At 31.0% G+C, this 13473-nt stretch overlaps 1 protein-coding gene and 1 long non-coding RNA gene across 2 annotated transcripts in view; one reads left to right on the top strand and one right to left on the bottom strand.

The window, feature by feature from the left end:
• LOC142321604 (uncharacterized) overlaps positions 1-13473 on the bottom strand; it is an 816200-nt gene that overhangs the window by 286966 nt on the left and 515761 nt on the right. The gene's annotated exons all lie outside the window — the stretch shown is intronic.
• The window catches only part of LOC142320749 (neuronal acetylcholine receptor subunit alpha-7-like), a 154924-nt gene that overhangs the window by 86366 nt on the left and 55085 nt on the right, over positions 1-13473 (top strand). The window contains exon 6 of the mRNA XM_075358742.1: positions 5373-5553. Within this exon, the coding sequence (XP_075214857.1) occupies positions 5373-5553 (181 nt within the window). The remainder of the gene's footprint in view (positions 1-5372; positions 5554-13473) is intronic.

The raw sequence follows: 13473 nt of genomic DNA, 5'->3' as shown, positions 1-13473 counted from the left end.
TTGCAAATTTTTTCATTATTCAGCTTCCATACCTTAAACATACTTTCTTCTTTTGAAGGAAGTTGTTTGATGCTCCCTTTTTCTTAATGTATCTTTTGTTGTTACATCATTCTCCAACAATATATTCTTTCGCTTTGTAAAGATTACAATAAAATTTACTATACTCGACATTTTATGAGCTCGTTATTAAATATTTTCTTAAACAATATTTTTTTTTATTTTGGTTAAACCACAAAAATGAAACCATTTTAATATAAACCTTACCATATTTTTTAAAAAATTATTCTTTGGGGTTATAATTTTTTTTTTCATTTAATGTAAAGATTACAATACGAAGCTATGTAATATTTTTTCCAAAAGAAATTAGGAAAAATTTAATTTTTTTTTATTTTCACTCGTATCAAAAATGAAAAACTTTAGCGATTAATCAATATCTATATAAATGTACCGCTAAACGTGTAGTCTTGAACAGACTCAGGCCGACCATTTCTGAGACATGTGTTAATTGAAATCCAACCACAAACGTACATCAATATCCACGATCTAGTATTCAAATCCAAATAACAGCAACTACATTTATAAGGATTTGAACCTTAGAACTCTCGACTTAGAAATCCGTTGATTTACGACAACGAGTCTTACCACTTGACCAATCCGATGGGTAAATTTAATGTTTCCCTAAATAAAAAACAATATTACATTTCACTAATATAATTGCTAATAACAATTAAAATAATATTTAGTACGTAATATAATTCACAATTTACTTAAAAATTGTTCACTGTATTAGATTTCTGTCCTAAGAAGTTCAACCCAGAGAGTTAGTTTAATATTGTACTAAAAGCTGCGAAAGAATATTCGTATGGCAACCCAATCGTGATGGGAATTCTACATTTTAATTTGATTATAAAAAAAGCTGGCAACGCAGTTGTAGGACTTTCCTGTCGCGTAGCTTTTTTCTGAGACACTGATTACACACATACACACACACACACACACACACACACACACACACACAAAACACATATTAATTAAAAAGATTTATCATTATTTTTAAATATAATATTTTTTTTAAATTTAATTCAATGATTCTAACTAAAGCGCGCGCGCATAACGTAGTTCATTCGCGCGGGTGTGGCGGTACTAGCGGCCACTTTAAATACTTTTGACCCTTTAAATATTATTTATTATTTAATTCTACCGATCACCTATGGCGTCGCAACATAGTGGACGCCTTTCATCCGGAGGTCCCGGGTTCAAATTCCGGTCAGGCATGGCATTTTCACACACGCTACAAATCATTCATCTCATCCTCTGAAACAATACGTGACGTTAGTCCGGGAGGTAAACAAAAAAAAAAAACAAACAGTGGACGACTACAGCAGTTGTAAGTCAGTGCTACACTAGCGCTCCTTTTGAAGAGAGGGGGTACTTAAGACATGATACACCCACTTAGCCACTAGTTTATTTAGAGCATTTTTTGTGGTGGGAATGCGATTTTGCAATTTTTTTTTTCAAAATATTGTTTTGTAATTTTTAACAACTGTGCCTAAGGAAAAAATGCCTTAATTAGGAGAAATCTAGAGATACTGAGGGTAACTTTTCTCACACTCTCACAGCTTAACCTCCTTGACATTTCAGTTGAAAATTTAATAGCTCAATGACTCATATATAGAAGTAATCTGACCAAGGTTGATCAAAATCGGTCGAATAGTTCTGTAGATTTAAGGTGATTTATAGTGCGACAACTAACACAAACGAGAGCATACGAACGTCCGGAAAATTTCCATCCGGTTTTTTGGGTTCCTTAGGTGTCAAAATGTAAAGATCCGATGGAAAACCGCTTATGCCCGATTACAATACTTTCCCTTCTAAAACTATAGCTCTGTTATAGCGCTAGACGGGAAAGTAAAAGCATGAAGTGCATTTTTCTGAATGATTGAATATCATCAATTCCTGATTTTGGTGAAGTATGTTGTAAAAACAATAACAAAATTAATTAACGTAAATGTAAATTAATCGTATACGCAGATTACAGTTTGATAAAACCTAAGCTTTTTAAAGTAAACCTTTGACAGTTAGCATACACATTTATAAAATTATATCTTGTATATATTTACATATAACTAAAACGAGATACAGGTTACAATCCGGGTGGTAAAGTAAGTCAGACAAACCGTTAAAAATTCCTGGAACCTCCTTTTATCCTCTTACAAACATGAACTTTGCGTGTGATCACGTAAACACAATATGTTTGTGTTTTGTTTTGAAATAGTAGGCTGTATCAAAGAGCGGAAATTCACAGTTTCCTGGATAACCGGAGAAAGAGCCACAACAAAGGGAATATAACCTCAACATCCATTTTTACCTATTAATTCTGATTCTACATCAATTTTAATGTATCCATGGGAACGTTTCCTTCACATCTATTTAAACTCATTAATAATGAGCGTATAAAATTAAAACATACTTATAGTTTATCATGATTCGCTCACTTCTTTAACTTTTTTTACAAAATAATAATGAAAATTATAAAAAAAGAATGAAAATAATACATAAAAAATATTGATTTTATTTTTCATAGGTGTAGTGAAAATTAAAAATATAAAATATTGGTAGTAAAATCGAACTTATGCATCATCTTTAATTTTGTGTTTATGTAATTGCGATATACTTGATCATGAGTGGTAAATAACGAAATTACACTCTTCGTAGCAGTGGAAATGTTTCAATTAAATTTATTATTTATTATCTCTTCTAAGAATAAAAAAAAAACTGTTGGATTTTATCATTTTCAGGTAAATCCGATGATATTTTCTTAGGTATAATATTATCAAAAGCTTCTTTTGAAATCAAACGATTAATATTTTCTCTTAATTTTTATATTTTTCATTGAACAAAAATGATTTGACAATTTTTACCGTCGTAATCTTCTATTGAATCAACTCTCTGTAAAGTACAAAATGTAATGAAAAGGAAAACGGGTTCAACGTAGAGACTATTATAAAAAAATATTCTAATACCCTATCTTCTAGGATTTATTATTCTATTGCAATTTTACTTAACATTGAATTCAACAAAATCTAACACGAAATTCAATTAATATATAGAAGAAAATTCTGGAGTCGTCTGTACTTCATCTTGTAATTTAAATAACAAATAGTTCAAATTCTCTTGAGTAATAAACTTTTTGCAGCTGAACTCGTTTACTAAACCTCCTTATATTTCTTATGCAACAAATAAAATGGTAGAATCATTTATTCTATGTTAACTAAGCGTGGTTGTATGTCAGTGAACAGTTCCAGCTTGAATATTGATGATTCGGATATTGGCCTTGACTTAATATCCTGAAATCCAGCTTTTGTATTATTGGTTTTTATACCACCCCATCCATCACTTTGAAATCCACAAGTGAAGTAAATTACTCTGTAACTGAAAATGCCTGGAAAAGCTAAATAATCATACTAAAAGTTTGTTTTACTGAAACAGTTTTTTGTTTGTTTTCACGCTTTATTTTTGTGTAACCTATATTCGGTATCATTAAAATTCTTCTTTTTATAGTTATATATTTGTTTAATTATCCTTTTACTAAATAATTTTAATTGAGAAAAATAATTTTCTATTCTGCAATGCACTTAGGCTAATGTATAAAATCCATGGCCGACTTGCAACATCTTTCCTTTTTTTCAGAAAGGTCCTGGGTTCGAATCTCGAACTTTTCAGACATTATAAAATATTTCATACATATAATTATATAATCTTTCTTGAAAATTTACTCACAATCTCAAAATATTTTGCTTTTTTCTCATTTTTGACAAAATCAACTATATTCAATCATACTCTACAATGTTTAAATGTAGTATTATTTAAATTAAAATTAAGGTAATCAACAGCTACGTAAGAAATTTAATTTGATTATCAAAGTTTAGTAACATTAGACATAATTAATAAATAAATTTCATTTATATTACGTGTTGCTGCTATCCAACAGTATTTTGGCCGAAGAAATTCTGCCAACTATCTTTCACTTTTTCACCTAATTCCAGAAAAATAATAACCAATAAAAAATAATAGTCATAAAAAAAAATTGTAAGATCATCGTCTAATGTTTGGTTAATCAAACTGAATATTGGTGTTAATTAAATTCCTATATATTCAATTATAGATAGTAAATAATTTTCTTAAAAAAATTATCACGAGAGATCTGTTTCTGTATGTTTTAGGGGTAACAATGGAGTCAAGAAAATATTTTAAATTACCGTTTAAATTAAGATAATTTATCTTAATTAGTATTTAACTTAATTTTCTAGTTACATCTACTATTTTACATACAAGTTTGATTATATGTAAGTTACAAAATAATATATGCTGTACCTTTTCAATTTTAAAATTAAAAACTTTAGCTAGTACTTTAAAAAAGCAACAAAAATACTTCTTAATTTCATACTTTTATATTAAAAATGAGTTTTGTTTTTAATAAAAAAAACCCACAGGTAGCGAAATTAACTTCGATTTTCGTATTCGGAAACTAGAATTTCACCCTAATATCGATTAAGAAAAATTATTTTATTACACTTAAAGTATTACTACCATTTCTAAGTTTAATAATAGTTTAAAAAAGTCTTAAGTTTAATAATTTTCTAATTTTATCTCGATATTTACAATTTAATTAGTTTTCAAAAGATCTAAAACGTTTAAAAAACATCATAACTGGTAGTAGTCGTATATATCAATCCTAACAACAAAGACATTTTAAAGTGTTAATTTTATTTAGATAGATTATTAACTGTTAAATAGTTATCAAATATTTATTTTTATTTTTTTAACTATATAATTAACCTACAATGTATCTGATAAATTATTAAATAATAAGATTACAATCAATTTGTTTACGTAAGTTAAAACATGATTAAAATTAAAATTATGATTATTGGTACGAATAAAATTTTACACTAAAAAGATATTAAATATGATAAAATAAATAAATGTATTACAAAGAAATATTTACTTTCAGAAAACAATATTATTTAAAAATAAAAGATAAATAAACTATTATTATTAAAACGCAATTTAAAAAACAAATAAATATAAATAAAATGTTCTAATATTACAAAAACTAAATATTTAATAAACACAAAAATAATAAATTTAATTCCAGTCATAAAGACAAAGCATGTTGGTTTATTTGCATGCTAGTTCAGATTTTATTTACCCTTCTAAATTTTATTTACCCCTTTTATTTATTTATTTTTATTTGATTTTATTTTTTTTATTAAAAACCATTTAAATGTGTTATTATTTTTGTTATCCCAACTACTTCTACAACTTCTTCATCTTCTTCTTACGTTGAATTTTGTTTGTTTGATCCGAAGTGCTGATGAAGGTTTCGACGGGACATATCCGACCAATGTTGTGGTCAGGAATAACGGTAGCTGCCTGTATGTGCCGCCGGGTATCTTCAAGAGCACATGCAAGATAGACATAACGTGGTTCCCCTTTGATGACCAACGATGCGAAATGAAGTTTGGTAGCTGGACCTATGACGGATTCCAGGTAGCTAAGATCCATAAATATAATAGTGGTCACGTTCTCTCTACAATCTCTCTCTATCTCTCTATCTCTCTCACTCTCTCTCACTCTATCTTTATCCTTAACTCTCAGTATTTATTACATATTATCTAATTATTTTTCTCTCTCTTTCTCGACATCAAAAAAAATTACCAAAAAAATAACCCCACGGTTCAGCCGACCCTCTGGTTGCTGCTTAAGAGAGAAACTGTCCCCTTGAAAACGATGAAAATATAATTCCACTAACGAATCGTTCACATTTTTTTAAACGTACGTAACGCAGTTCGTCCGTCGGTTAATTAATTTAGCATTTAAAAGGAATACTTTTTCGTAAAGATATAATTCTTTTGTCAGTATAATATTTAATGATATACGGGGAAAAATTCATATATGTATTTTTATGTTAAAGAGAACTAATTTTGTTAAAGACTTCAGCGCGCGAAGTAAATACTTCTTCAGTAGACATGCGAAGATGAAGATTTTCTGAAGGATTCTTTATTTATGAAAAGGATTACGAACAGGTTTGATTACAAATGAATAATTCAAAGGAACCGTTTCGTCCCAGCAGCAACCACAGGGCGTATGAACATTTGTGAGAACGTGTGAAAAAAAACAGGTGGGGTTATTTTGTTTGAAATCCAATCGTATCTGCGTGGAAGTGAGCCATTCGAATGGATTTACGGAACCGGAAGACCTACAAACTATTAAAGGTAATTTTATTTTTATTAATTTAATTATTATCGAATAGAAGATCATTTTAACGTCATTTTTCAGGTAAAATTAGACTTACGTATTTATACAGTATATCAAAAAATAAAATTCCCTTTATTGTTCATAAACTAATTTTCTTGATTAAGATTTATTGATATGTAACAAATAAAAAAAAACCTTTTATGAGATAATATGAGAATAATATGTATTTATTAGCCTGTATATTATGTATACAAGTAAAATACGGCAAGTATATTAAAATGAATTCATCGTACGTCGACTATATTATTTATATAGTCTGCTGTATACTTCATTAGATTATTAATTTTATTGAAAATACATACTACATTAGAATAGATTTTATGTACGGGATCCTCGTCTGGAAGTACAGCTAATATAAGATGATGAATTAATAATGTACTTTCATAATCAAATATATTTTCACAATTAGTATGGCACATTAGGTTACATACTCATAATGCGAAAATTAACTTACAATGAGAATTTCATACGATGTTTGCCCTGGCAGATTGTATCGATAATTAATTTGAATTTTGTGACCTGAACGATCAAACTGTCAAGGTAGATGGGGGTCATGAAATACAACTATAAATAGATAATGCTCCAAATCTTGTTTGGAATTTTAAATTTTAAAAAAAACAATTTTTTTTTAATTTCACCAATTTTTCACTTCAAATTACATGAAAAAAATCTTGAGTATACGAGATTTTTTAAAATTATGTTCTGATTAATGTAAAATTATGATCATATTCAATTTCATCTTCATTTAATTTGAGTTTATTAGTTTTTCCAATGAAATAACCTTTCACGAATAATTTTTCTCATAAATAAAAAGATTCTACTTAAACATAATATTAATATTTTTATATTTTATGTGCATGTTAATTAATTTTCTACAAAATTATTTTTTCAGCATAGGTTTAGTAGATAAATTTCACAGACAGATAGGAAAATTCCACTATCCAGTTTCATTTGATAAGAAATACTTAATATTAAGTTTATATCATATAAAATTTGTAATTTTTTTTTTGTAAATGCATATTAAAAACTTATTTTAATAATAATAAATTTTGTTTTCTCCAATCAGTTTTCCGGTTACTACCGGGTTTGTGTGTGTGTGTGTGTGTGTGTGTGTGTGTGTGTGTGTGTGTGTGTGTGCGCGCGTGTGTGTGTGTGTGTATAGGCAAATGCAATTACTACTACCGGCTTGCAAGGCTTGATGTAGCTGCAAATGTAAAGCAATGTAAGTGTAAACGTACCGGTAAACATGTAGTCTGGAACAGATTCAGGTCAACCATTCCTGAGACGTGCGGTTAATTAAAACCCCACCACCAAAGAACACCAGTATCCACAGTCTAGCATCAAATCCATGTAAAAGCAACTGCCTTTATAAGGACTCAAACCATAGAACTCTCGACTTCAAAAATCACCTGATTTTGCGGTGACGTGTTTAATCACTAGACTAACCCGGCATACAAATTAATTAATAATTTATATTTGTAGAAAAATATTACGTTAGATGTTTCTCAAACTAATATATTTCGGATAGTATTTTTGTTTTAATTTAAACGACATACGTATCTTTTTAGACGAAATAATTTCCGAGTAAGAGTAAAAGTAATAAATTATCAAAATATTATTTTAAAGCAAAGTATTACGTGTGAACTTTAAATTCATAGAATATTTGTTCGCCTTTCCAAGTTTGCTTTAAAACTTTTTTTTTCAGTTAACGATTTTAACTTCGTTTTAGGTTTTTCATGTTTAGTTTTGTTATTACGAAATAAAACTATAAAAGTAATCTTCAAAATAATAAATTTTTAAAGAAAATAAAAATACGAGATCAATATCTTAACATCTGTTACATTATTTGTAATAACTTTTAACTTCGGAAATGATATCTTTAACAAATCCTTTTTAATATTTCTTCCTCGTACTTAAATTCTTTATGATTGAATCACTTAAGGCTACAAAATATTATTTTTAAAACTTCCATTCCGGAAAATGTCATTACAAATATGTGTCTTTGTATCTTATGAATTTTATAAAATATCAGATCAATATTTACATTTAATTTAAATATTTCTAATTTGGCAATCTCTTTTTTTCGTTGGTTTTTCGTAGATATTCCTTTTTTCAAAAGGAAACCCTTATCGGAATATTTATTTTTATTAATAAATTAATTCTTGAATAGAAATAAATATTGACTTGTTGATTTTACCTTAATTAAATTTTGAGGTAAAATGAAAATAAGGTTTTTTAAAATTATATAAATCTTAAGGAGTGGTAGCGTGTCAACCTTTCATCCGGAGATCCCGGGTTTGAATCCCGGTGAACCATGGTACCTTTCATATGTAAAAAATTCCATTTAATTTTCCAAGTTTCAAGCTTATGTGGCGATGTCAAAATAAAAAAACTTTTAAATTCATTTAAAACCTCAGCCAAGTAACACCGTGTGTAGACTAAGGTTTTAACCAAATTAATTTCTTTAATATATGAGAGAATTGTTTGTAACCTTATCATATGATAGATAAAAAGGTTTTGTAGGTAAAAAATATTATTCATCGTATCATTATCAAACTGAATGTAAACGCTGTAAGAAACCCAAGTGTATAAAATTTGTGCTATAATTATCAAACTATTTACTCAATGTGTATTAACCAAAACCGTTAATCGAATGGTTAGTGTATGTAAAATAATTTGATGGTGAAATGAAAATTAAATCTGAAACCAAATAAACTTAGTTTTGAATAATGCTTCACAAAAAAACTCTTTTTTTTTTAATATAATAGTAATTTATTTTTTTCATTCTTAGTTAAAATGATATTGAAATACTAATTTTTTAAAAAAAATTTCTAAAAATAAATCTTTAATTTGCTTAATATTTCAACTTTAAAATTCATATTTCTGAAAACTCATAAATTAATAATACGTTTTACTTCAAAGTCCAATTTCACTTTTTCAAGCCTAAAATATTTAAATGATTTAAATATTCATCAGTAATTCAACTACAGATTTCCTTGATTCTACAAAAAGCTGGTAGTAATCATTACGTAAATAAGATACACAATATGAATGAAAATTTACAAATGACAAATTCCTTATAAATAATATGATAGGATATATTATATTAATAATAATAAGAAACAATATTTGCCTAGGTCTTACGATCTATTATTATAATAGTATTTCTAGTGTTACTTAGCAGCAGAATTAACTAATTTAAACAAATCATTGAGATGCTGTATTTCTTGATCTACTTTTATATTTAAATATAGACAATCATCATTAAGAAGAACTTTTTCTGTATCAAAATATATTTACAATCGTTTACACCTTTATAGCGATCATAACTAAATATTGATCTTATACAACCTAATGTACAGAGGTTTCCATCGACACTCCTCAAAAATTATTAATATTTCTGGACAGAACATTGAAGGTAAGTAAAAATGCATGGAGTAGATTCAAAGAACAGTACCATTGGTAGCACATCAGAAAACTAAAATAATCATAAGCTCATAAATACGAGGAACGATGAAACACTGAGAGAAAAAAAATTTAAATAAAACTAAATGTAAAAATGAAAAAATAAAAAGAAGAATAGAACAGAGTGAAATAGCAAGATGATGGGCAACACGTGAAGTCATATTAGCCTTCTAACGTCCTCACTGTTGTATAGAGGTCACAGGCAACTAGTTAACGTTGTTTTTTTAGCCGAAGTTTGTATTTAGTATCGAAACGTTGTACTTCTCAGATTTACAGTAAACTCGGATATTCGTGGACTTCACTGTTTTCCACGAATCATGGGGTCTCTGTTACTTACTCTACCAATTTGTTTCCGAATTGCTGTATGATTTCAACGTTGCTGTTGCTTGTTGCACCGCAGATCTGAATCCGATAAGTCAGATCAGAATCGCTGAGTATAACTACTGCTTATTAGCTGTATCATTAGGAAACGAAGAAATATGATCCAAGTAATATGAAAGTGATATGGTCCGGAGTCGGAAGGTCCGCTGTGACGATGGAGAGTATAAAACAAGTCCCAACCCCAAGCTTGAGGAATACCCGTTTTTGTATCAAATAGCACAGACAGTTCCTGATTATACTTCACCTGGGAAAAAGGTTCTTCCAGATAGCTATGCAGAACCAACCAAGTATTAACGGTTGAGGCAGGATCTTTATAAACGTTTATAGCAGGTCAGGCAGCCAAACAGTGTTTCATCTTCTCATGGCATTTACTGATAAAGTTTACTAGCCTATGCGTTTGTTCTATAGTGGCATGACTATTTCAGAAGTCGAACTGATGATCAGGAATAACATGATCTTGCTCTATAATAGGCCACAGCCTCCGAAGAAATAGTCCCTCAAATATCTTAGACAGAATAGGTAATAGGCTTACTGACATATATGAATATACATCATGTACCCTTTTAACCGTTTTTGGGACCCCAACCATTTGTGAAAAATTCTACTCCATCGGGTAACATATTGTACGCAGGATACCATTAAAGAGGTTCGTTATGTACAGAATGGTTTTGAGAGACGCATAACTAGCATTTTCTTAGTAACTAAGTCAAATCCTGGCAGGTCTTTGAATCCTGTTTCTTCCTGATTATTTGCAGAACCTCTGTTAATGACTTACAAGAAAAGGAATGCTCGAGAATTCAAGAACTTCCTCTTTACCAGCCCCTGTATGCCGAGTGGCTGAAAGATCCTACACACGTAACCTGCAAATCAATCAGCCTTTTCTCGGTCACTCCAAGTCCATGACCAATTCGACGCTTCAAAGGAAGAAACGAGGGTGAAGGTCGAAAGTTCTTCGTGGCTCTCTATAGAGTGTAGCCGTCTTTACACAAAAGGAAAAATTCTCAAGGTAATTTTAAATGTCTCATTCATAATAGACCTCAGCAGACTATCAGCAGCCCTGTTGAAAGATGTTCTACCCTTAGGTCTTTGAAACATTGCCCCCTTCTCTTAAGCCTTCTCTAATCAGCAATAAGATCCATCACTTCCCTTGTGTAATCCGTACCTCGCCGCGACTCACGCCCAATCTCGGGATCGAGCGCTGAGCAGCCTCCTGTAGGAATACTATGCCGCATTATCGATGTCAGCGGAACATTTGAATGGAACAGGCACAATCAACTCGTCTTGTACCCAGCTTTGATACGAATTCCAGTCGGTCCTGTTGTTATGGAGGATAAGCAATTTCTTCTTCCTTATCATCATAGTAATTATTCAACAATAAAATACTAAGAAAACTTGTGCGAATCGTAGATATTTCTAACTTCACTACACAATGACGAAATAGCTAAAGTAACGTAAAAATCCAACAACTGTGGAATTTTTGTTGGATCCAAAGGCCTTAAGTTGATTGCATTGTTAATTATATTGCAAGCAACTTAAGGTGATTACATTGAGGTGCATGTTAATGATACAACCTTTTAAAGCCCGGGCCCAGAGAAGATATTTTGCGTTCCAGTCATCTCCTACGATAAAACGGAAACCTAGCGTTGAAAAGGTTCAGAGAATGAACCATCTGTGATTAAGTGGTGAGAAGGACAGTAGATCGCCGACAACCTGAAAGGTCCAAGCCAGTCTAGGATCTCAACCGAGATCGCTTGAATGTGACCTGACCGGTTCTCTGGTAGCTGGTAATGGCTTATCACAATTCTGATGAGCACTGCAGTATTTCCATGCGCTCTGCAATCAGAATGATTAGTGGTGTAGACTGAATACCCGGGAAGACGAAAACAACTACGATTTATGAAGTGTTTCAAAGAGCAGACCAACATCTAATGACTCGGCCATAATTAAAGCTTCCAATTCCTGGTATCAACCAACGAGATCACTGAAATTCCAGTGGCAATCCTTAGAAATCTCATCAACATATTTTGCTAATAACATTGGTTAGCAAGCGTATCAGGTAACCTATCTGCTGAACTAGAAATGCTATGTTTTATTACAGTCTTCGGCATCATTATGGACTTCGCGCTCAACAGCCACGGCATAAGACCGTGAACGAGCGTTGGATGCGTGTCTGCATCCCTAGTTGATCTTTTACTTAATTGGGAAAATTGAACTACCAAAACCAAAGAAAGCAGTCCGTTTTTCCAAAGTCTTGAGTGGAGTAACGTTTTTTGTAATTATACTGTTCCGTATTCTGTCCAAGATTCCCTTGTAAACCTTGCATCCTTTATAGTTAACAGGATGGAACGAATGGCAGAGCACACAAGTAACCGCAGTATTTCTACCCTTAGAACAATCTGTATTTTTATGGCGTTCTGCTCATTTAACACAACGGTAAGGCCACATGCAATTTTGTTTCATGTGACCATAGTGTTAGCATCACATGCACTGTAATAATTCACAAATCCAGGAGGTTTTGTGGGTGTCTCAAAAGTCTCAGATCGCGATATATTTCAAATTATATATCTCCTTGTTACCGCTGGGATCCAAATTAATAAAGAACGTCGATAACTGTTCTTTTGTGGCTCGAGGACTAGCATTAATTACGCTTCGGACTCAATTTCTTCTTTGATAATTTCCATCGCAACCTAGAAGTCTAAGTTTCTCAGAACAACACGAAAATCCCTCTCATCTTTCCTCGTAAACGTGTGACCACGTTGTGTTACGTAAAGGTTGTGTTACAGGCCAAATTAATTCTTGAAGACATTAACATTCTTTGAGACCACACTCAGTTTTTAGAGCTAATAACATTTAAATTGTATTCACATTTACTAACCACCATTTCAAATAACTTATACAGCCGCATAGCATCAAAGAAGCCGTAGAGAACTATCGACGGGTGCCTACCGGCGGTCTTTTGACAAGCTTCTACGTTATCATTCTTCATCGGGAGGATCTGGTAACGATTTTTTAACGGTAATTTAGTAGTGACATCAACAGGAAATCGTGACAGTGCAGATGAATGCAAGACTAGCACATTCTCCCATGCTATAGGAGTGATCTGTGAATTTTTTATGTCAGCATCGGTTTTACTTCCAGAGACCTCACCCAGACCGAATAAAATGTTATCTCTAATTAGTTTTCGACGAGATTGTTTCCTGGGATCCCTGTTCGATGGCACCAAGGAGACACGTTTTCTATAAGATAGTAAACAAGAACCGATCGTCGTCTCGTTCTCATCATTTGGAATAGCTGGCAGCTGAACCG

Source organism: Lycorma delicatula, chromosome 3 (genome assembly GCF_047948215.1).
Source record: "Lycorma delicatula isolate Av1 chromosome 3, ASM4794821v1, whole genome shotgun sequence".
NCBI classification, from domain to species: domain Eukaryota; kingdom Metazoa; phylum Arthropoda; class Insecta; order Hemiptera; family Fulgoridae; genus Lycorma; species Lycorma delicatula.
Note: the sequence above shows the minus strand (reverse complement) of the source record. Positions and strands in the feature narration are given on the sequence as shown.